General features: G+C 45.3%; 1 protein-coding gene across 2 annotated transcripts in view; it reads right to left on the reverse strand.

Moving 5' to 3' along the window:
- Positions 1-23,724, reverse strand: part of SPECC1L (sperm antigen with calponin homology and coiled-coil domains 1 like) — a 480,979-nt gene that overhangs the window by 193,749 nt on the left and 263,506 nt on the right. For both annotated transcript variants that reach the window (XM_086942800.1, XM_086942799.1), the window contains one exon: positions 14,994-15,081. In XM_086942800.1, coding sequence (XP_086798926.1) covers positions 14,994-15,081 — 88 coding nt within the window. The remainder of the gene's footprint in view (positions 1-14,993; positions 15,082-23,724) is intronic.

Raw genomic sequence — 23,724 nt, forward strand, 5'->3', positions numbered from 1 at the left:
CAGATTCTTCTTTCGGTCTTGCCTTTGCCACTTGATGCATTAGCTTCCTTTACCTCTTTTGTTTGTGCCATCTTTGAAAATGCACGTCAACTGGTGGATGTGGGCGGGTAGCATATGAATCCAGAAACTTCAAGCTGCAAAACGAACCCTACCGCTAAGTAACCACTTGGTTTGAAGCATGAATCTTTTCAGTAGTCACATGCAATTTTAGCACACGTTTTCCACTTCTGCTTCCTTGTTGACTTGAATGTCCACACAATAATGCTTTGTAAAAGTGTGTACCGACAACCATGTGGCTGCTGCAGATATCATCGAGAACCATGCTTCCGAGAGAGGCGGGTGTTACTCCCTTCTTCCTTGTCGAATTTGCCTGAGATCTTTCTGTAAGTATTGCTCCCGCTGACTTGTGACAATACTGTATTGTTGGCACTATACATCTTGCGATAGTTTCCTTGGTGACAGGGAAGCCCCTCCTTGGATATAAAGAACTGTTCTCCTTTTCGGATAGGTTTTATCTTTTGAAGGTAGTTTATTATTGCTCTTCATGCATCCAGTGTGTGTAGGGCCAGCTCTGCCCATGTCTTTGGGTTTTGGGAACAAGTCGGTATGTGGATGGCTTGGTTGACATGGAATTTAGATAGCAACTTGGGTTTGTTCTTATCACCACTTTGTCCTTATGTATTGAAAGGTATGGTTCTTGGGTAGTAAGTGCTTGTACCTTTCTAACCCTCCCTAGTGAAGTGATAGCAATAAGAAATGCTGCTTTCAGCTTTAAGAACATGAGTTATGCGCTTTGCATTGGTTCGAAAGGTGATGCCATTAGTTGAGTGACCACCACATTCAGGTTCCAAGAGGGCGTGGCCGTGCTCCTTGGGGGCGATGTCTTTTTTGCTCCCTCTAGAAACCGTTTTACTACTGGTGTGGAGAAGAAACTTCTCCTTATGATGCCTCTTGTGTATGCTACAATGGTCGTTAGGTGAACCTAGAATGAGACACAGGAAAGGTGCTTGTCTAACAAGTATGTTTACTGATAGTGGTGTCTTGTGCCAATCTCTTTGACCTCCTTCCTTGTTTCACCATTGTACGACTCTCTTCCACTTTTTGCTGTAATATCTTCTCGTTGTTGCCCTCTTGCTTCCTTCAGGATCTCCAGAGCTCTCCTTGGTAAGTTCCGGTGGCCAAACTGTTTTCCGGAACCATGCTGTTAAACTGAGGGTGTCTGGTTCCGTACGTGACTCTACTGCATTATCAGCTAGTCTTAGCGCATAGGAAGGTCTATGCATTGCCCCCGAGATCAATCCATGAGATCTGGGAACCATGTCTGTCAAGCCCATTGTGACATTATCAGCATTAGTATGTAGAGTTTTTGTCTGAACTTATGTATCATCTGTGCTATGACTGGAATTGGAGGAAAAGAGTAAGCAAATCTCCCTAACCGTTTTATCAACTGGGCATTTTCTAGGGATTTTGGATGGTAGAACCTGGGTGCAAAATGTTGTCATTTTGGATTTGTGTGGTGTTTCCCATCTCTTGAAACTTTGTGTCAGTACTTCTGCTTTAATTCCCACTCATGTGTTGTGTTTGCTTTCCTGCTTAGTCTGTCTGCTTCTGTATTGAGTTCTCCAGGTAGGTGTATTGCTAAGAATAATATTCTGTTGCCTATCCACGTATCTCCGGGGCAAATGTTGAAAGTGGGTGTGACCTTGTCCCTCCTTGTTGCTCAGGTAGAACACTGCTGTTGTGTTGTCTGTCTAGCACTGTCCTTCCCATTCGATATTTTTGGAAAACTTTCAATCTTGAACTCCAGCACATTTATTTGTTGAACAGCTTCCTTAGGGTTTCACTGGTCTATGAGGTTTAGCTTGTTCCTGTGAGCTCCCCATCCTTTAGTATGCATCCGTTGTGATAGTCACAGAGGGAGTTGGTGGTTTGAATAGTCTCCCCACTGTGATGTTTTGCTGGTTCCACCAGAGCATTTCTTTCTCAACCTTGTCTGAAGCAATCACTAGATCGTCCAGATTCCTGGTTGACCGTGACCATTGTTTTTGTTGTTGAAGGCATTCTTCCATTGGTTTCAATTGTAATATTGTATTGTGTGCGCTATTAGGGGAATGTGGGAGGCCATTATGTCTATCATTATCCAACATCGTCCCTTGCAGTAGAGGTGATTCTGCTCTACAGTTGCCTTGAACCTCTTGTCCATTGGTGCTGCCAATGTGTTTTAGGAGTCTAGGATTGCTCCCTGAAATGTCTTCATCCTTTCTGGGTTTTGTGATGGTTTTTCATAGTTGACGGAATATGCCAGTCTGTATAATGTCAGTATTACTCTGTTGATGCTGTCCTTGCACTTGGTGAATGTACTTGCTTTTGCTAGCCAGTCGTCCAAGTATAGTTAGACATTCATTACACTTTGTCCGAGATCTGATACTACCACGGTTAGGCACTTTGTGAATGCCCACGGAGCTGATTTTATCCCAAAGTGTAGCACCTTCAATTGGTAGTGTGTCTTGTCCACTACAAACCTGAGGAATTGCCTATGTCTCTTATTTATTGCTATGTGGAGGTAGGCATCCTTGAGGTCTATGGTTGCGTTTTAGTACCCATCCACTATAAGAGGGATGACATCTTAATGGGATGTCATCTTGAATGTTGTGTCTTTATGAACTTGTTTAGTGTTCTTAGGTCCAGTATTGGTCTTAATGACTTGTCTGGTTTTGGTACCATGAAGTAATTGGAGTACACCCATTTGAGTCTTTCTCTTGGTGGCACTACCTCTATGGCTTGTTTGCCTAACAGGTCCTGTATTTCTTGTCGTAACCAATATTGTTGTTCTACTTTTTATTTTCTTCTTTTTCCGTGGTTTTGTTGAAGGTGTCTTTAATAAATCTATGCAATTGCCATATTTTATAATATTTAGAATCCGTTTGTTGGTGGTGATCTTTCCCCATTCGTCTAGGAAATCTCAGATTCTTCCTCCTGCTGGTGATCTGTGTAGGATGCTGCTCTGAGGGCAGTCACTTGCTTGTATGGGTTCCCCCACAAGAGGTTCTTCATCTTCCCCTCCCGCGTGTGCAAAAGAGCTGGCTGATAACTGCACTTTACTGCCATTTTGGTGGTGCTGTTACCTTGCTCCATTGTTGGCGTAAGGCTGTGTGTGTAGCATGTGGTTGCATGGCTCACCTTGTAGGTGCTTTTTTTCTTTAAGCCATTGCCCCTCTGAATGGTCCCTTGTATTGCAGGGCTCCAATGCCCTTGACGGTCTCGATCTTTTTTCATGTGAGGAAGCGATGCATTCCCAGTAAAAGGCAATTTTAGAATTGCTGACTGGACCTCCTTGTTGAAACCAGAGATCCTACGCCAGGTATGCCAGAGTACTGGCTGTGTCCGCTGCGTCCAATGCCGAACTGAGGCATGTGTTGGCAATTTTCTTGCCTACTCGCAAACACATTGTTTACCCTTTTCTTGACCTCCACTGCTAGGTGTTTAAGGAGTTCTTCCATTTCCGTTCACTGTTGGTGGGCGTACCTGTTTGGCAGGGCATGTGAATTGGCCTTGGGCCACTGTGTTGCTGCAGACCTCTCCATGTTCCTTCTCATCAGGTCTACCCTCTTTGTTTCTTTGTCAGGATGGGGGGTCTGTAGAGAGTGTTCGCTCTCTTGCGAGCTGTTGCCCCATTAAAAGAGTTGGCCGGCAGTTTTCCCTTGATGTAGGGTGGATCTCCTGAGGAACAGTGGCATTTCTTTTACAGCATTGGGGTTATGGCTTTCGATGATGCTGGCTCTTTAAAAGCCTCTCTGACTTGGTCCAGAATATGAAGCAACATTGGGAGGAATTAGTTCTCTAGTTGTACACCCTATGCATTTGCTGCTCTCTTAATGACTGCAATGTAGGCCGTCATGTCATCAGGTTGTGAAGGATTGGAATGGTATGATTCCCCCTTCGTTTATGCAGTCGGTGTAGATGACTTGCCACTCGTCTGCAAATGTCCCCATTTGTAAATGTTCCAGTTGTTGTACCTCTCCAAACACAAAGAATTCATGTATGATTTCCACCTGTGGCTCTGGCGTCACTGGATTTTCCAGCTAATCTGGCTCTTCCTAGGTTTGTCTGTATTGCTTCAGGGAGATCTGATAACCCTTGATAAAATCTTTGAACGCTTTCTTTTTCTTAACGAGGGCCTCCAGTTCTATCATGAGGCGCCTTCTCTTTCTCCGGACCATGAGTGATTTTTGCTTTTTATTGGAGTTAGCCTCGGGATCATAAACCTTAGAGGGTATGCCCCATGCCCCTTTTTCATGCTCTGACCACATGATCTTGGTGTGTGTGTCGGTCTTCACACCTTCGGTGTTTTTCAGTGTTATCTTTATCTTGTTTATCGTCAATCCCTTTACCTCAATGCTGATTTGGATGTAAAATGGGTTCTCTTCGGAGAAGTTTCTCCTTCCTCAACTCTGGAGCTCTCGCCTTGGTTTCTAGACCCAACAGCGGTAAAAAGAAACTAAATATGGTTACTGAATCGAGGGGTGTCCGGGACATACGTCCAGCATCTCACGGGGAGGGGCTTTGGCCCAAATAGTCAACGACGCCCAAGCAAAAGAGAGCCTACAAAGAGACAGACTCAGACTCCAACACTAGATGGGGGAATAGTGCACAGCATGGAAATCTAGAAAAGATTCACACTGAAAAACCATTGGTTGTAACACGTTCTGTTGCAGATTCACGTGCTGTTCGCTCTCCTGCCATCTAAATCTGGACCTGGAACAATATATCACACAGAGGGAACAAACACCAGGCAAGGGTCCTTGTTCTTCTGTGACACATCTCTGTCAATTGCCATTTATCTTTCAGTCACCCACCCACCCCAGACACATTGTCCTACCCATCAGTGATATACCTGAAACACAAAGAATTCACCCTGCAGTGACACACTCATTTCATTTCATAGAGCTTTATTCGGAGCATAAAAACATGTCCATAAAAGCACAACAGTTACATAACAAACATTTCATTATTAAAAGATACAAAACATGAAAAGAATACACATATTACAATAATTATCCAATGTGAGATGGAATAAATAGTTAAAACCAAACTTAAAAATACATACTTTTCCTAGCACCAATAGCCTTAAGTAGGAAAGTAGCTGTAAAAAAGCAAATATCTGGATGGTGCATATTAAAAAGCAATTTCAAACAAGGAGGACTCAGCATATAGACACACATCTTAGTCACTAGGAACTCACCTTACAATGACATGGCTTATAGAACATTTAACCTTAAGTGACATACTTCAGTCACAAGGCACTGATAATGCAGTGACAATACAGCTAGAGAACACTTATCCGTGCAGTGACACTGAAACAAGGAGGACCCGACCTGTAGTGACACACCTCAGTCACAATGAACTCCCCATACAAGGACATACCTCAGTCAGAGGACATTCATCCTGCAGTGACGCACCTCAGTAACAAGTTACTTACTATACAGTGACAAACCTTAGTCAGAGAACACTTAACCTGCAGTTACACACTTAACCAAGGAGGACTCAACATTCACAAGAAACTTATTATCCTGCAGTGACACACTGAAACAAGGAGAACTGAAGTCACAAGGAACTCACCTTACTGGCACACACCATAAAGGAACTTATCCTGCCGTGACCAGAGCTTTAAATGGGAAAAAATAAGTGCAGGTACTCATTAACATGAGCTAGTGGTGTAGTAAGTGGGCGGGGCCAGGGGCGGGGCTAAGGGCAAGACATGATACTTAACTTCTATAACAGTTGCACCACACAACAAAACACATGATAAATGTGTGTATATAAACAAAGCAGGTTAATATTACACAAAATGAAAGAGAATGCGATAATATGTTAACATTTCCTTTTTTTGCAATAGTTACACCTTCTTAATGCCATACTGTTAAATGCTGTTGTTTGGCACAATACTATATATTTTTGAGCATGTGAGTAGGAAGAAACTGAAAATACCTCCACTACGAACCAAAGCTCGTATGGCACCAAGCAAATAAAGCAAATTATCATGACTCTCCCCAGAAGATATTTCTTGTCTCTTCCATCGATCTATCCATTCATCCTACCATTTACCTGCTGATGTCCACCATTTACCCTTTACATTCTGTCATCTATTCAGTTTTTCATTCATCATTCAGTTTTTCACCATTCTGTCTGTCCACCCTTCATATCCAAACCTATCCATCCATCTTTAAACCTATCCTTTCACTTATCCATCTCTTTATCCACCCTTTCACTCATCCATCAATAATTTCTCTCATCTATCCATCCACCCTTTCATTCCATCCACCCTTTCACTCAATCCCTCCTTTCATTCATCCATCATTCACCTTTTCATCCATCCCCCCTCACTTTCATTCACCCATCCAATCGTTGACTTATACACCTATATCCACCCTTTTATCCAATCATCCACCCTCTTTCACCCATCCATTCACTCATCCATCCATCCATTCATACATCCACCCTTGCTTACTCATCTATCCACTCACTCACTCACTAACCCACCAACCCTCCCTACTACAATATCTATGAACCTTTGTCACAGAGCAGACATGTACACACAAAGTGCCACCCATTTTTCTTACAAAAAACAAGCATACAAATGCAGCAAAATACACACAAAAAGCAAAAACACTAAAGACTCCGGTATGTTAAAAGCCATGTCATACTCTTCATCATGGCTTTTTTAATTGCCACTACCAGGGGACTGCCATGATTCCTATGTTTGTGCAAAGGCAGAGGATAGTGTGAATGTGGTTGACAGCACAGGGCCTGAATGGACCCCGTAGCTGCCAAGGTTTCAGATTGCTATGTGTGACATTTTCATATTTTCATTGTAATTGTGAGTGCCATTTCAACAACTATGAGTGACACTTTCTTTCTCGCTAGCAAAATTAAGCAAGGAAGACGAGGGAATCATATAAATATCAGAAAAAAACATCCATTTGAGTATATAGCTGCTAAAGTTTCAGAATGCTTTTGTGTGACATTTTCATAGATTCAGTGAATTTACGAGAGTCAGGCAACAACTAGATGTGCAACATTTAGAGTGGCACTTTCTTGCGAGCATAATCATGGTATGAAGTCAATAGAAATAGACAAATATCAGAAATCACAATCATTTAAGTAACAAGGAAGTCAAACTCTGCAGTACGTGCTTTTGAAGCTATTCAAATAAAAAAAAAAAATCAGCACCCTCCACCCCAACCTCAGCTTCAGGTGTGGCCAAACCACATGTAACAAAGGGATCTCTGTGACAAAAGCAGCAACCCACTAAGCTATCCACATACAATCAAGTACAATACAAATGCTTTTTTTGAAGGAGGCATATTAACCCTCTACGCTACTTAATGGTCAGAGTGAAAAGTGCCAGTGGAGAAAACTCTGACATCTCTCCAGCAGGAACAATAATCACCTGACTTAGCAAGTCTAACTATGCTGAGAAAATAAAGGGTGCTGCTTCGTGGTGTCACTGTCAAGCAGGGATGTTAAACGCTTGGCACTACTAATAAATCAGCAAAGCTGCTAGTTTAGAGAAAAGGTAGCACTGGGCTGGCGGTGAGTGTGGGGCAGAAGTTAGGCTCGGGGCTGGGCACAGCAATAGCCCATCATGTGGAGGGCAGGAGGAGGTGAGCAGGTGATCGAGTCTCGAACACCGGCTTCCTCCTTCAAGTCCATGTAGCAGGAGAATTCCTGGGTGCTCTGGAGCCCGGCTGGCAGGCAGAAAATGAAACACCCTTCCACAGCATGGGCGGCGACCACTGTGTGACAGAGCAAGATGGGAGCCAGGCGCATCTAAAGGAGAGTGTTAGGAATGTGGGGAAACAATGGGCTGGCGGCGCTAGTTTTGAGCATATAAGAAAGCCTTCTATGCACAGACCGGGTAACAGGCATGTGGCGTTAGGAAGGTAGGTGCATCAATGCAGAAAGCAGTTAGATTAGCACTCCAGGGGCCACTTCAATCGCATCGTCTGGGCATTAACCCTCTGATCCAGAGACAGTACGGGAAGTGTGAGAATCCGCTCCTGATAATATGTCTATCTATGTATAAAGTGTTACCTTGCGCGGAATTTTCCCTACCTGAAGTGCTGCGCTTTGAAAATCACAGCGCACACTGTAAAACGAATCTCGACCCTGCTCTGTCCAGCACAGCGTGACGGCGAGCACCAGACATTATTCAGATGAGCCCTGCTGAATAGCTCAGCAGGGGCTCAGATCAGGAGCAGAAGCGGCGCCTTTGCTCCCAGAGACACGTCCCACTTCTGCTCGCCACTGCGCTGGCACTCACAGCCACTAAGCCTACCTTTTAATGAGCACCGGTACTCTCCTCGGGCAGTAGAGAAGTGCCGGTACTCAGAGCGATAAATTTAAGAAGTGCCGGTACTCAGTACCGGTGAGTACCGGCCCATTTAAAGCACTGGCCGTGACACGCTGAAGCAAGAAGGATTCAATCTATAGCGATACACCTCAGTCACAAGGAACTCACCACACAATGACAAATCTTAGTCTGACAACATGTATCCTGTAGTGACACACGTCAGTCACAAGAACGCACCATACAGTGGCATTCCAGTTACAGAACAAGTATCCTGACCCCCGTATCTCTCTGTATCCGTCCGGAATGACATATGAACTATGAATACGTGCACTTTTGGGAAGCTGATGAAGACTGATGGATACTAATGGAAACTGCTCTGCTCTGGACATAGAGTAAATTTGGCCTGGTTGAGAACCAGGACACCAGTACGCACTACTCAATTTGTGTTTAGACGTTAGTACATTTGTTTATTTTTCATCAAAAAATCAACTTAGATCTGCAAAACATTCACATTCATGTTACATTTGTTAAAGCGCATGTTCATTTGCCAACATATACATAGCTATCTTCAAGCTTATATCGTACATAGTAATATCAATACATTTAGTGTCCACCCAATGCATTTCGGGGCGCGAGCCCCTTCGTCAGGGGTCTGTGTATAGATAAAAAGAAGAAAAAGAAAAGAATCTTATTACTATTGATGCACTGTCAAAAATGAAATTGAATCTCTATATAATGTATGCTTCTTACCGCAAACTAGGTGAGGTCTATTGGAAATGATACTCCTGGTTAAATGTTGGTATAATCTACATGACAACGAGAAATACTTGTAAGCATGTAGGGTAAATTAAACCGGTGCCTAGTATAAATAAACTCTAAATGGAGCGTAATGTTACCTGTGCGCACAGGTAACATTACGCTCCATTTAGAGTTTATTTATACTAGGCACCGGTTTAATTTACCCTACATGCTTACAAGTATTTCTCGTTGTCATGTAGATTATACCAACATTTAACCAGGAGTATCATTTCCAATAGACCTCACCTAGTTTGCGGTAAGAAGCATACATTATATAGAGATTCAATTTCATTTTTGACAGTGCATCAATAGTAATAAGATTCTTTTCTTTTTCTTCTTTTTATCTATACACAGACCCCTGACGAAGGGGCTCGCGCCCCGAAATGCATTGGGTGGACACTAAATGTATTGATATTACTATGTACGATATAAGCTTGAAGATAGCTATGTATATGTTGGCAAATGAACATGCGCTTTAACAAATGTAACATGAATGTGAATGTTTTGCAGATCTAAGTTGATTTTTTGATGAAAAATAAACAAATGTACTAACGTCTAAACACAAATTGAGTAGTGCGTACTGGTGTCCTGGTTCTCAACCAGGCCAAATTTACTCTATATTCTATAGTTTGCAGGCTACATACCAGCACAGCACACATACCGGATTAACGTCCTACTACACTCATCTAACAAGAGTGCAGCTACCCTTCCAAATTCACTGCTCTGGACATAGACATTTAATCATCTAGACAGATGTATAAGAAACCGTTGTGCCGAGGTGTTGAGGTACCGACTGCGGATTGCTGAGCCAGGTACATAACTGTTGAAACGTTGAAAGCAGCAGTTGAAAGCAGCACAAGCACCAATTTCGACGTGCCCCGCAGGCTCTGATCCTAACTTTGCAGCGCAGCTCCACGGAAAATCCGATCTGCAAGAAGAGACTGACACCCGGCGGAAATCTTTTTTTCTGCAGGCTGAATGCTCTCCATTGTTTCTGGGGGAAGAAAGGCTACCGAAGGATGTATGGGTGATCATTCGACCTCTCCCCCCGCTACTACCGCTGCTGCCATTGTTGCCGCTGCCGCCTCGAGGGAAATCCGCGGCTCAGACGGCTCGACGCTCCACTGCCTTCCCAGCCCTCCTCTGCTGGCCCGCGTTATTCCGTTGCTAGAGAGACGCCGGTCAGCCGCCGATGCTGCCTGCTCTACCGCTGCCTGCTCCACCTCCGGACAAACGCTTCTCTGCATCATGGTCCGAGTGATTTGCAGGGGTCTGTGGACGTGGCCAAAGAACTTCAAGAGGCATCAAACTGTGCTACAAGCAAAGGCGAAGGCTGTTCGTGACCGTGACAGCGATCTTGACACAGGGGGAGAAGGATCACAGCAGAAGCCAGCGCAGAAGAAAACACGAGTAAGCATGGCGGGAGAGAGGGGGCAGGATGGGAATTGACTGGCAGTCAGGAAGAGACAGTATTTGGGAATCCACAGGGCATCCAAGGCATCCAAAACGCAGCAAAGGTTCAAATTTAGACAAGGAAGAATTTATTTGCATGAATGGCTAAATTAAAAATATTGACCATCAATATCTGTGGCCTCAACGATCAAAAAAAAAAAGATAAAGAACAGCAATAGGTCTCAAATCAATCTGGGCAGAAATTGTTTGTCCCCAAGAAACCCATGTGGAGGGGTCCCAAACACACATTCTGAAAACCCTCGGATATAGAGTGGTCACAGCTACAACTCAGACAAATAAAACCCGAGGGGTGGCTATATTGGCACGTGGAGGGGTGCTCCAATTTACGAGAGCAACTGCTGATAAATTTGGTCGATGGGCCATTACAAAGTGCCTATATGGTGTGGGGAAAAAATTAACAATTTGTTCAGTGTATGGGTGTGTTACGGATGATCCAGATCTCTCCTAGAATACTAGTCTAATGAACTAGTACACTGGTCATTACCAATAATTGTATGCGGCGATTTTAATCTAAACCTACCAGCTGACTGGTCAACTGGGCACAACTTCACTTATCAGGGTAGGAAACCAAAAGTATTTAGAGCCCTCGAGGAACTTTGCAACACACATGGGATCTCTGACTGTTGGGAGATGAAATTCCCAAATAATCCCGGCTATACTTTTTTCTCCCACCCACACTCCAAGTTTGCCAGGCTGGATTATATATTTGCCTCACACACTATCATAACCAAGTGCTCAATAGATCGATTACCTAAGGTTCTATCAGATCATAATCCCTTAATCGTATTGACACTGGGAAGATACAACCTAACCACAGTAGTTGGACATTCGAAAGGGCATTATTGGTTAATGAAAAATACTGCCAGCTAATAGAAAACTGGATTCCTGCATTTCTAGTGTATAATCTGGGTAGTGCTCCGCTGGAAGTGGTTTGGGACACATCCGCTGGAAGTGGTTTGGGACACACTCAAGGCGGGAATCAGGGGAGAAACTCTTAGATGCTCAATTAAAAGCAACCAAGAGGCAAAACAAAACCTAAAAAATCTGCAGGACAACCTAGCAAGAAAGGAAGAAGATCTTGTGAGAACAGTTCAGGGAGACACTAACATCGAAGTGGCTGTAAGAGATGTTGCCATTGCAAGAAACCAAATAGTAGAAACCTTCACTATAAAAGCTATTTGCAAAGCCACTCTGAATAAAGAGAACATTTATGAATTAAGCGAGCAGGTAGGACACCAACTAGCAGTCAGAACAAGACAGCAGAATATGGAAAACATGATCAAAGAGATTAGAGACCCTATTAATGGCCTTACACAAGACCCCAAAGAGATCAGGGATGCATTCCAGAGTTACTATGCCGACCTATACACTGAGACATGCAAAAGCCAGTCAAAAATTGAGGAATATTTGGACTCAGTTATGGGGACTCAGCTACCTCAAACCGACCAAGACAGTCTGCAGAGGTACCACGATGGGTAGAAATCCTCCTTTCAATAAACAGCCTTTCATCTGGTAAGGCAGCCGGCCTAGATGGAATTCCCTCAGAATTGTATGCTAGATTTAGCAAGCAATTGAAAGGAATTTTAACTAAATTGATGACTCATGTTTTCCAGGGAGGGCGACCACCGGGATCTATGTATCTATCAGAAATTATTGTATTCCCCAAGAAGAACAAAGACCCCACAGATCTAGGGGCTTACCACCCAATTACGTTAATAAATAATGACTCCAAAATATATTCTAAATTGCTAGCTAGCAGACTCGAACCAGTAATCCATAAAATCATTTCAGTCAGGCAACATGGATTCATTCCAGGCAGATCAACTACCAATCATATTCAGAGGGTGATCACACTCTTTGACATGGCAGAGGTGACAGGAGACCCTATGGCGCTGATATTGCTAGATGCTGAAAAGGCATTTAATAGGGTCTCCTGGCAATATCTATGGACCGCTATGTCAAAGAATGGGATCGGGGAACAATTCATCAACGCTGTTCGCATGATGTATGTCCATCCGGAAGCAGTGGTTATGATAAACAGGGAAATCTCAGACAACATCAAATTGACCAGAGAGACAAGGCAGAAGAAGAAGCAAATAACTTTGGAGAAATCTCCGGCTACAAACTAAATCAAAATAAAACCCAAATCATAATCAACAACAAAAACAACTTTTGCGATGTTAGGGTAGTTGATAACGCATTATATTTGGGAGTTAATATTACATCAAAATTAAATAATCTGGTTAAACTTAATCTGAACCCACTTTTGAAACAAACAGAAAAAATCTTGAGTAGATAGCATAATCTAGATTATGCTATCTAATCAAAATGCAATTTTTTCCTAAATTCTTATATTTTTTCCGAACTATTTGTTTAAACTTTGACCCACAGATCTTTAAAGAAGTTGATGGTATCTTTTCTCGTTTTATTTGGGAGTATAGTAGATCACAGAGAGCCTATAGATTCATCACCCTACAAAAAGAAAGAGGAGGTCTCTCCTTACCTAATTTTAAAGCTTATTGGTGGGCTACCATACTCAAATATAGCAGAGCACTATTAACTCCAAGCCGAGATCCCGATCAAGAGAGGGGGGTCCCAACTCCACAGGAACTTATCCTCGGTAAAGAAACAGGAGAACATCTGTGGTGATTGAATAATAATTGTCATTTTTAAAAAGTTCACTTCAAAACCCTAAAAGGAATCTATATTGTATGGAACCAAGTACGTAAACTTCTTGGGATTGGAGGGTTCTCTTATTTCACGACCCTCCATAGCAATAATAACCTCCCAGAGATCTTTACCAACACATGCATGTTGCGGTGGGTCAGGTCGGGTATCATTCAATTTGGTTCATTCTATAATTCAACAGGTTTTAGCTCATTTGAAGTTATTAAAAATAAATTTGGTCTAGAATATCGAGATTTCTTCAAATACCTACAAATTAGAGATTTTATAATGAAAAAGGGGGGGCGGCAGCCCTGCCTTCCAGAAAATCCAGATAATCGAAACGATAGTTCAAAATAATAGAGTCAAAATTGGGGAAATATATAATAACTTAATTGCCGGTTTACCTGATGATCTTGATAAACATACCCATAAATGGCAGAACAAATTAGAAATACCAGAGACCTCAATCCAGAGGGCATTCGAACTTTCCCATTCGCCATTAATGTCAACAAAATTACAAGCTCAATTTTATAAAACCTTTTTTCAATTATATTATACCCCCAATAGAATAGCCAAATGGAGTACTGATAAAGGGGTGCAATGCCCTAGATGTGCGATGCCTGAAGTAGATCTAATACATATGTTCGCCACATGCAGGACACTTAGCACCATCAGACGGGAAATCTCTATCTTTCTCTCAGGAATCTTTGAAACAAAAATAGAGATATCAACTGCTGAAATAATACTGGGGGAAGACGGGGATATTCGACCTAACATAATGAAGGGACTTTTGTTTGTTTCAATGGCAGTGCTTAGAATATGTCTGGCATTGGTCTGGCTAGACCCACACCCCCCAACATTTCAGCAATGGCAGACAACTGCTAGCAACATATAGCCTGGACACCGCTATCTACAGCAGGAAGGGTAGGAACAAGAAAAAGAAAGGATTAGAAATATGGGACCCCCTTACACAATGGATAGAATGTCCTGATTAACCAAATCTTTAATTATTCAGATATAAACATTACTGTATTAAGTTTGAATATGTTTTTTCATTATGTTTGCACCCACCTACGTAGGTTTGTTTATATCAATTAAAAATGCCTGTATGGGGTTGGGGAGGAGGGCGGCAGGGTGGGCCGGTTAAAAATTGTAAAAATTTCAATAAAGATTAATAAAAAAATAAAAAAGAACAAGTATCCTGCAGTGACAAACTGAAACAAGGAGCAGCCACCCTGCAGGGACCAACACCCCAGTAACAATTCAATAAAGACTGCAGTAAAACCTCAGCACAGTGTATTCACATGGCAAATCACCGTCAGTGGAGTCCTCAGTGACAACTTCTTCAGAGAATACTCGAAGTGCAGTTGTACACCAAGACTCGGAGGAGCCAAACTGCAATGACATGCATCAGACACAAGACACTCCGCCGTAGTGACACACCAGAATCAAGGCACTCACTCGACAGTGACACACCATATACAGAGCACTCACACCTCTCACATGCCAAGTAACAGAAAAGATATTAAAGTTTGCACCAACATTTTTGGCACATATCGAACCCACGATCATTGAGCAACTAAGAAAGCTCCCAATACTTCTACCTGCAGAAGTAGGTAATTGCTTGGATTAGCCATTAAGGCTTATGAGAAACACTTAATCTGAAGGCTGGTGTTTGGGTGCCCTGCCAGCCTGTACGCACCTTGCACAGGGATCTCTGCATAGCTCGCCCGCTTCTCTGACAACGTCAGGGGTTTGGGATTTGAAACTGGACCACTGATGGAGTGTCTCTGAAAGGCAAAATAAAGGTGGTTAGTAAATCGCTATGGGTGGGATAGCACTGATTGACAAGGCAGACAGGGGCTAGGGCATCGGTCTCAGTGGCTGCAAATCCTGGGGGAAAGGCAGGAGAGGCTCTCTCATACAGTGTTGGTTTATCGTTGCATATATTTAGCACTTCACACCCCCAGCTGAAGGACATTAGTGGACAGGTAGCACAGTACAGCTGAGAGGGAGTGCTTGGGTGCATGAGTGTTGAAATGCAGTGTGGCCTATTTGGAAACATGTTGGAGGATTTGAGTGTGAAAATAGTGGACGGGTGCTCTTATCCAGACTTAGGCTGCTGCATCTAAGCTTGCAGTGAAGTGAAGCGGAGTAAGGGATTGAGGCTGAAGATAGTGGACGGGTGCTCTTATCCCGACTTAGGCTACTGCATCTAAGCTTGGAGTGAAGTGAAGCGGAGTGAGGGACTGAGACTGAAGATAGTGGACGGGTGCTCTTATCCTGACTTAGGCTGCTGCATCTAAGCTTGCAGTGAAGTGAAGCGGAGTGAGGGATTGAGGCTGAAGATAGTGGACGGGTGCTCTTATCCTGACTTAGGCTACTGCATCTAAGCTTGCAGTGAAGTGAAGCGGAGTGAGGGATTGAGGCTGAAGATAGTGGACGGGTGCTCTTATCCTGACTTAGGCTGCTGCATCTAAGCTTGCAGTGAAGTGAAGCGGAGTAAGGGATTGAGGCTGAAGATAGTGGACGGGTGCTCTTATCCCGACTTAGGCTGCTGCATCTAAGCTTGCAGTGAAGTGAAGCGGAGTGAGGGACTGAGACTGAAGATAGTGGACGGGTGCTCTTATCCTGACTTAGGCTGCTGCATCTAAGCTTGCAGTGAAGTGAAGTGAAGCGGAGTGAGGGATTGAGGCTGAAGATAGTGGACGGGTGCTCTTATCCTGACTTAGGCTACTGCATCTAGGCTTGCAGTGAAGTGAAGCGGAGTGAGGGACTGAGACTGAAAATAGTGGACGGGTGCTCTTATCCAGACTTAGGCTGCTGCATCTAAGCTTGCAGTGAAGTGAAGCGGAGTAAGGGATTGAGGCTGAAGATAGTGGACGGGTGCTCTTATCCCGACTTAGGCTACTGCATCTAAGCTTGGAGTGAAGTGAAGCGGAGTGAGGGACTGAGACTGAAGATAGTGGACGGGTGCTCTTATCCTGACTTAGGCTGCTGCATCTAAGCTTGCAGTGAAGTGAAGCGGAGTGAGGGATTGAGGCTGAAGATAGTGGACGGATGCTCTTATCCTGACTTAGTCTGCTGTATCTAAGCTTGCAGTGAAGTGAAGCGGAGTGAGGGATTGAGACTGAAGATAGTGGAAGGGTGCTCTATCCTGACTTAGGTTGCTGCATCTAAGCTTGAAGTGAAGTGAAGCGAAGTGAGGGATTGAGACTGAAGATAGTGGACAGTTGCTCTTATTTTGATGTAGTCTGCTTGTTGCAAAGTCATCCGGTGCCCTGGGCACCCCCAACTTTTTGCTGACTGGAACTGGTGGTAACTGACTCTGACTGACCCTCGGCCCTGTTTAACCAGGCCCAGTGCCAAGCTAAAAGGAACACATTAGAATACAGTTAAGACACCCAACATACACTAGGGTACACTATGGTATGGTGGGGTACCCCTGCAATTGGCATGACCTACCCCATAAGCCCCTAGTATGTAATAGGGCAGGGGATTGAAACTACCTAGAAGTCCCCAGGACCCTGGGGTATGGCAGTTTAGAGGCCAGCAGATTTTCTGCACTAGCATGTGTGCAGTGCTGAAGCCTGAGGTCAGTTTAAAAGCATCCCTGGTGGCCAGGACAGCTTTTAAACATTAAATTGTGCCCAAACTCCACTTTAGGGGTAGGGGCCCTTAGAAATGAAAAACCTACCACGTTTTTGCATATTAGGGACCCCCAGGGTCCCCCCTAGGTATCCTAGAGGTGGGAGAACAGTTATCTATAAGGAGCGCCCTTATAAAATGAGTTTTTATATGCCTGGGTAAAGTGAAATTTTACATTTCACTCCCCACATTGTATTAAAGAGCTGCTCAAACTCGACTTTGATGCTAGAAGAATTGGGTAAGGATGATCTGCAATATTTCTGCAGATTCAGAACCCCTGAAGTCTCCCCTAGGTGCACAGGGGGTGGGGGTCCGGTAGAAATTAGGGAAATACTTATTAAATATGGTTTTATAAGCCCTAGTCTTGAAAAGTGGCCCAGGTCATTTTCCCCATTGCAAACCCCATGGCCCATAGGTTAACATGGCAGGAAGTGATTGATTAATAAATATTGATAGGAAAGGACTAGTCGGACCATTCAAAGACTTCCCAGAATGGTAGTAGCAAATCCAACAATATTATTTTGTTGAATTTCTCCTAAAGTGTACATACAATAAGTTATAAAACGTTCTTGTTTTTAAGTCCAAATTCAGCCTTTCAGTGGTCTGCCCTGATTGGTCAGAGTTAAGTGGATTAGCCGGGTTGCTGGGAGGGCAGTGTGCTGTTCTATAGGAATGCCAGGCCAGGAGGTAGCGTAGTAAACTATGCTCTTCAAAGGCAGAGGGGAGGCCTGGGTTTCAGTCCACTATGATAGTCTTGACCCAGAGTCAGGGCTAGGCTTAAGGAAGGTATGTGCAGATGGTAGGGGGTGTGTTTAGCCAGCTCTTACCTCCTTGCTGGAAAATCAGCCATTATGGATTTGGAAGAATGATGCACTCTGGGACAAACTAATGTCACACTCCACAGGATGTGGTCATAACTATGAGGAGTTGCCCTGCTCTCATTGGTCAGCAGTGACCTGGTGCTTGACCCAGAAAATTTTGAATAAGTATCTGAGAGGGGCAGAGCCCTCCAGATCTGCTGCTTGAAATTGAATGAAGCAAGAAGTGCCCTGCTGGAAAGTTTTGCTGTGCAAGGAACTCTAAGGCCTGACCTATGAAGACTGCACCATCTGAAACTACAGCCCTGTGGATTACCTTGCTGCCAAAGGACTCAAGAGTTGAACTCCCTGCAAGCTACAGGTTAACAGAGCTCACCTGGACAGCCACACAAATAATTCAAAGCCTGGAGTACCAGTGGAATTGTAAGGGTTTTGTTCAAGTGAATTACGGAACTGAAGTTTCACACTTTCAAGGACCCTCTTGGAGGTTCCAGAACCTTGGATTGTGTGTTGGATACTTTGGGACCCGCAAGCAGAAGAACAATTGGTACTTACCTGTAAACAGGTGGTTCTCCAGTATTGGTGTCTGACATAGATTCACATGCTTGAATATTCCCAGTCGTCGAAGTGGGAGTCCCACGGTACATAAAATAGCAATAATGCTAAAAACATTAGTGTCATTATGTTAGTCCAAACTACAGCCAATCAGGCGCAAGCACCCTCTAGAACCTTCTCCTCAGAAGCCCAAGTCCTCAGATTTTCGTAGCACCTAAGAGACCTAGAGTGCATGAGGAGAAGAGAGCCTCTGAGGGGAGGAAGGGTGGGTTGCATGTGAATCTATGAAAGACACCAATACTGGAGAACCACCTCTTTACAGGTAAGTAACAATTGTTCTTCTCCAGTATTAGGGGTGTCTTTCATAGATTCACATGCAGAATAGATAGCAGTAACCTCCGTAGAGCTAAGATTCCTAGGCACATATGGAAAAAGCCAAAGACCGTAATAATACAGTCATGTAACAATAATAGCAATCACAGGAGGACACAAGGAGGAGGGAACAGAGGCTCACCTTATTTGAAAAGATGATGAAGCACTGCCTGCCCCACTGCGGTATCTGCCTCATTGATGGCATCCAAGCAGTAATGCTTGGTGAAGGTGTGCCTGCTGGCCCATGTCGCTGCACGGCAAATCTGATGAAGTGGCACACCAGCAAACAACGCAGTGGAAGAAGACATAGCCCTCGTAGAATGGGCCTTCACTGAAGACTGCAATGGTTTGCCTGCTTGTCGATGACAGAAGGTAATGGCTGAAGAAAGCCAACGGGCAATTGTTGGTTTGGTAACTGGATGCCCTTTACGCAGTCGCCCATGAGCAATGAACAGTTGGTCGGACTTATGGAAAGAGGCAGTTTTGGCAATGTAAAATTTAAGGCATCGTTTGATGTCCAAAGAGTGTAAGGGCTGCTCCGCCGGAGACTTTGGGTCCGGAAAGAAAGTCTTTAGGAACACAGGCTCATTCAGATGAAAATCCGTAGGCACTTTAGGTAAGAAAGAGGGGTTGGTGCGAAGCACCACGCCGTCTGGTTTGAATTGTAGATAAGGTGGCTTGATAGTGAAAGCGTGAAGGTCACTCACGCGACGAGATGAAGTCAAGGCTAACAGCAACGCAACCTTCCAGGTGAGGAACTTGATATCAGCCCTATGGATAGGTTCAAACGGTGTCTTCATAAGTTGAGATAGTACAACATTGAGGTGCCATGGTGGAGGAGGGCGCCGAACAGTTGGGAACTTGCGGAAGAGTCCTTTGAAGAACTGGCGTATGATTCTGGATGAACAGAGGGAGGAAGAGCCATTGTGTCTGAAGCGAGAGATTGCAGCTAGGAAAACTCTCAAGGTGGCATATGAAAGTCCAGACTGAGCGAGACTTAAGAAGAACGAAAGAAGTTGCTCCGGAGTAGAATGGATTGGATGGACATTTGCTGCTACGCACCAATGACAGAATCTTTTCCACTTGAGTTTATAAGTTTTGATGGTAGACGGAGCCCTAGCATGAGCGAGGATGTCCCTGCATTCTTGAGATATGTTTAAGTGTGCGAATTCAAGGTGCTCAGGTTCCATGCTGATAGCTGTAGCGTGGAGGGATCTGGATGGCACACTTGGCCTCTGTCCATCGTTAGGAGGTCTGGACGAGGACGCAGAGGGATGGGCTCGCACAGACAGCAGAAGCAGTTCCGAAAACCATGCCTGTCTGGGCCAACGAGGTGCGATCAGTAGGATGTGGCAAGGCTGCCTCGGCATCTTCCACAGCACCCGCGGTACTAACGGAATCGGAGGAAAAGCGTACGCGAATAGATCGCACCAATCTATCAAAAGGGCATTCTCACACGAACCGGGGTGGGGATGCCAGCTTGCGTAGGATGGGCATTTTCGAATTTCTGGCGTTGCAAAGAGGTCCAGAGTTGGGCGACCCCATCGGTGGAACACAAGATCCAGAGTCGGCTGGTGCAGTTCCCATTCGTGTGCCGATGATGTGGACCTGCTTAGAGAGTCCGCTAGTATGTTGGACACGCCCGGCAGATGGACCGCCGTCAAGGCGATCGGATGACCGAGAGCCCAATCCCAGATTGACTGGGCCAAGCGAGACAGGTGTGGGGACTTGGTTCCTCCCTGTTTGTTCACGTAGTGCATGCTGGTGGTATTGTCCGTTTGGATAAGCACTGACTCTCCGTGAACTACAGGTAGGAATGATTTGAGCGCTAGGAAGATCGCCATCAACTCTAGCCTGTTGATATGCCACTTGCGTTGGGGCTGAGTTCACTTGCCTTTGATGGATAGGCCCTGTAGATGAGCGCCCCAGCCCTCCAGAGAGGCATCCGTCGTGAGCGTGAGATCTGGTGGGTGAACGAGGAACGACGTCCCCATCTCCAGGTTGGTTGGCTGCGCCCACCAATGTACACTCCTTCTCATGCGGGCTGTGAATGCAACTAGGTCGTTGAAGGACCCGGAGACCTGACGCCACTGTCCGTCTAATTCCTCCTGAATGGGACGGGTTCGCAACCTGGAATTTGGGATCAGTGCGATACAAGATGATGCCATCCCTAAAAATGATTTTAACGTCCGAACAGAAACGGACTGTTTTCTTCGGATGAGGGAGACCAGACGAAGGATCTTCTGTCGCCGCTCGTGCTAGACGAACGCTTTTGATAGTCTCAGGTCTAGGATAGCTCCCAAGAAATTTCTGGTTTGCAGTGGTGCAAACTGTGACTTTTCGACGTTGATTGCCAACCCCAGGGATTGAAATACCTGCTGACAAAGTCGAGTGTCCTGACACAGTTGATGGCGGGATTGGGATTTGAGGAGGCAATCGTCCAAGTATGGGAAGATTTGAACACCTTGGAGACGCAGGTGAGCCACCACAGGAGCCAGTACCTTCGTGAACACACAAGGAGCTGATTGAAGTCCGAAGGGCAAAACCTTGAACTGATAATGCGTTTGTCCCACCTTGAAACGCAGGTACTGGCGATGCTGTTGGAGAATCGGGACATGAAAGTACGCGTCTTGAAGGTCTATGGTGGTCATGAAATCCCCGCTGGATAGAAGACGCAGGATTTCTAGTAATGTCAGCATGCGGAAAGACTGGCTCTTGAGGAATTGGTTGAGAGCCCTCAAATCCAGAATGGGCCGCCAGTCTCCAGTCTTCTTGAGTATGAGGAAGAATCGAGAGTAAAACCCCTCTCCTCTTTGATGCACAGGGACCACTTCGACTGCCCCCTTTTTGAACAAGAAGACGGACTTGATGGTAAAGCTCCTTGAGGTGTGGAGGAGACGGGCCAGATGGTGGAGTACGAGGAGGAATCTCGACGAATTCTACGGTATGACCCCTTCATACAAGGTCTAAAACCCAGCGGTCCGAGGTGATGGAGGACCACTGGGAATAAAACAGAGAGATTCGACCTCCAACACTTTGGGGATGATAAAAGTCATTGGCGCTTAGGAGTGGATCCGCGATAGGAGGATTTACCCCTATAGGGTCTGGAGGACTGCTGACGATTGGACTGCTGCTGATTGGATGCGTAACGCCCGTTGTACTGATTGTATGAGCGGTACTGTTGACCTCCTCGAAAATTGGATGAAGTGCCGCGTCCGCGCACACCTCGAAAGGACTGTTTTCGGAATTGTAACGTGCCCAATGATTTGGCTGTATCGGTGTCCTTCTTAATGGACTCCAGAGCGTCATCTAAGTGAGACCCGAACAGCGACTCACCATCATACGGCATGTCAAAGATCCTGGATTGGACTTCCTGCCGGAAGGAGGTGAATTTTAACCAACCCTGGCGTCGGAGGGCAGCTGCACTTGCAAGCAGACGGAAAGCTGTACCAGCAATATCGACTGCACAGTCGATCATTTCTTCCGATGCTCTCTTCCCATCTTGAAGAATCTGCTGAGCGTCCGCCTTGGAGGCCTCCGGTATTAGATCCACTAACGTAGAGATGTCCGACCACATTTGTCGGTCATAGCGCCCCAAAATGGCTAAGGCATTGGCTGCTCGAACAGAAGTGGAAGCCATGGTAGAAAACTTGCGGCCAATAGCATCTAGGCGCCGACCCTCTCTATCAGGAGCCGCGGTGATTGGAGACGCTGGATTCCGAGCTCTACATTGCGCAGCTTGAGTCACTACTGAGTCTGGCTTAGGGTGAGAGATCAAGCATGCTGGAGAACCGGTTGGGGCCTTGTATTTCTTCTCAAGGCGCGGCATCTGAGCAGGTAAAGAGTTTGGAGCCTGCATGAGTTTAAGTCCTTCCTTCCAAACAAAATCGATGATTGGAATCGTGTGGACTTGTTTGTAAGGTTTATTTTTAAAAGCGTAAAGGAAACAGTCCTCCTCACGAAGTGTTCTAGGTAACTTGAAACGCTGAGCCGCTTTGTCCATTAGAAGATGAAAACTGGCGATATCAACTGGAGGTGAATCACCAGAGTCTCCATGCTGAGGAGATGGCGTCTGCGTTAGGTAGTCGTCCCACTCCGCCATACCGGGTTCGACTGCATCCTCATCCGAATCCTCAGGGACCTCTCCATCCTCTCGCTCCGGAACCGCCTTATCATCCGCATCCTGCGGATACACAGTCGTTTGAATTCTGATGGACGTCTGAACTTGAGACGACGTTGTTGGCGGTAAAATTGGTGGAAGAGACGGTGGAGGTAGTGCAATAGCAGCAGGTGATTGCACAGGAGTACCTTGCGGCGTTGCTGGGAAACGACGGTTGTAATCATCCAGCATATGCTGGAGATTGGAAATCAATGACACTGGTAATGTAGCCATAGGGACTTGAACAAACTGTTCTTCAGGTTGAGACTCCTGGTCTCCGCCATCGTCATCAGCGTCAGACTCCTGACATTTGATGATCAAATCAGAGGGACTATGGGCTGCCCCAAACGTGTCATCTTCATTCTCAGAATCAGTGTCATGCTCAGAGGTAGAGGCAAACATTGGAGAAGGTGGTTGCAGCTCCGGAGCAGATAACTGGTGGCACGGAGCCTTACTGCGACGTTGGGAATGATCAGCAGCTCCAGAGGATCTTGAAGACTTCAAAGGCACCAAAGGTGCCGTCGACGCTATCGTCAACGGTGTTGATTTGGCAGTCAATTTTGAAGAATCCATTGTCGACGGTGTAGCCGTCGACGGAGTCGCCGTCAGAGTTACGTCGACGGACGAATCGTAGACGTTGTCGTCGACGGTACAGCCGACGACGGTATAGCCGTCGATGGTGCAGTCGTCGACGGAGTCGTAGACGCAGACAGAATCTCCGTAGACCTCATCGACGGGGCTTTGGCCGACGGAGTCTTCGTCGACGAAGCCTTGGTCGACGAAATCTTAGTCAACGACTAAGATTTCTGGATGGCTTTGGTAGACGAGGAATGTTTCTTCGTCGACGAGGTGATGGGGATCGTCGACGATACAGGCTGAGA

The sequence above is a fragment of the Lissotriton vulgaris genome, chromosome 11 (genome assembly GCF_964263255.1).
Source record: "Lissotriton vulgaris chromosome 11, aLisVul1.2, whole genome shotgun sequence".
Classification (NCBI taxonomy): Eukaryota; Metazoa; Chordata; class Amphibia; order Caudata; family Salamandridae; genus Lissotriton; species Lissotriton vulgaris.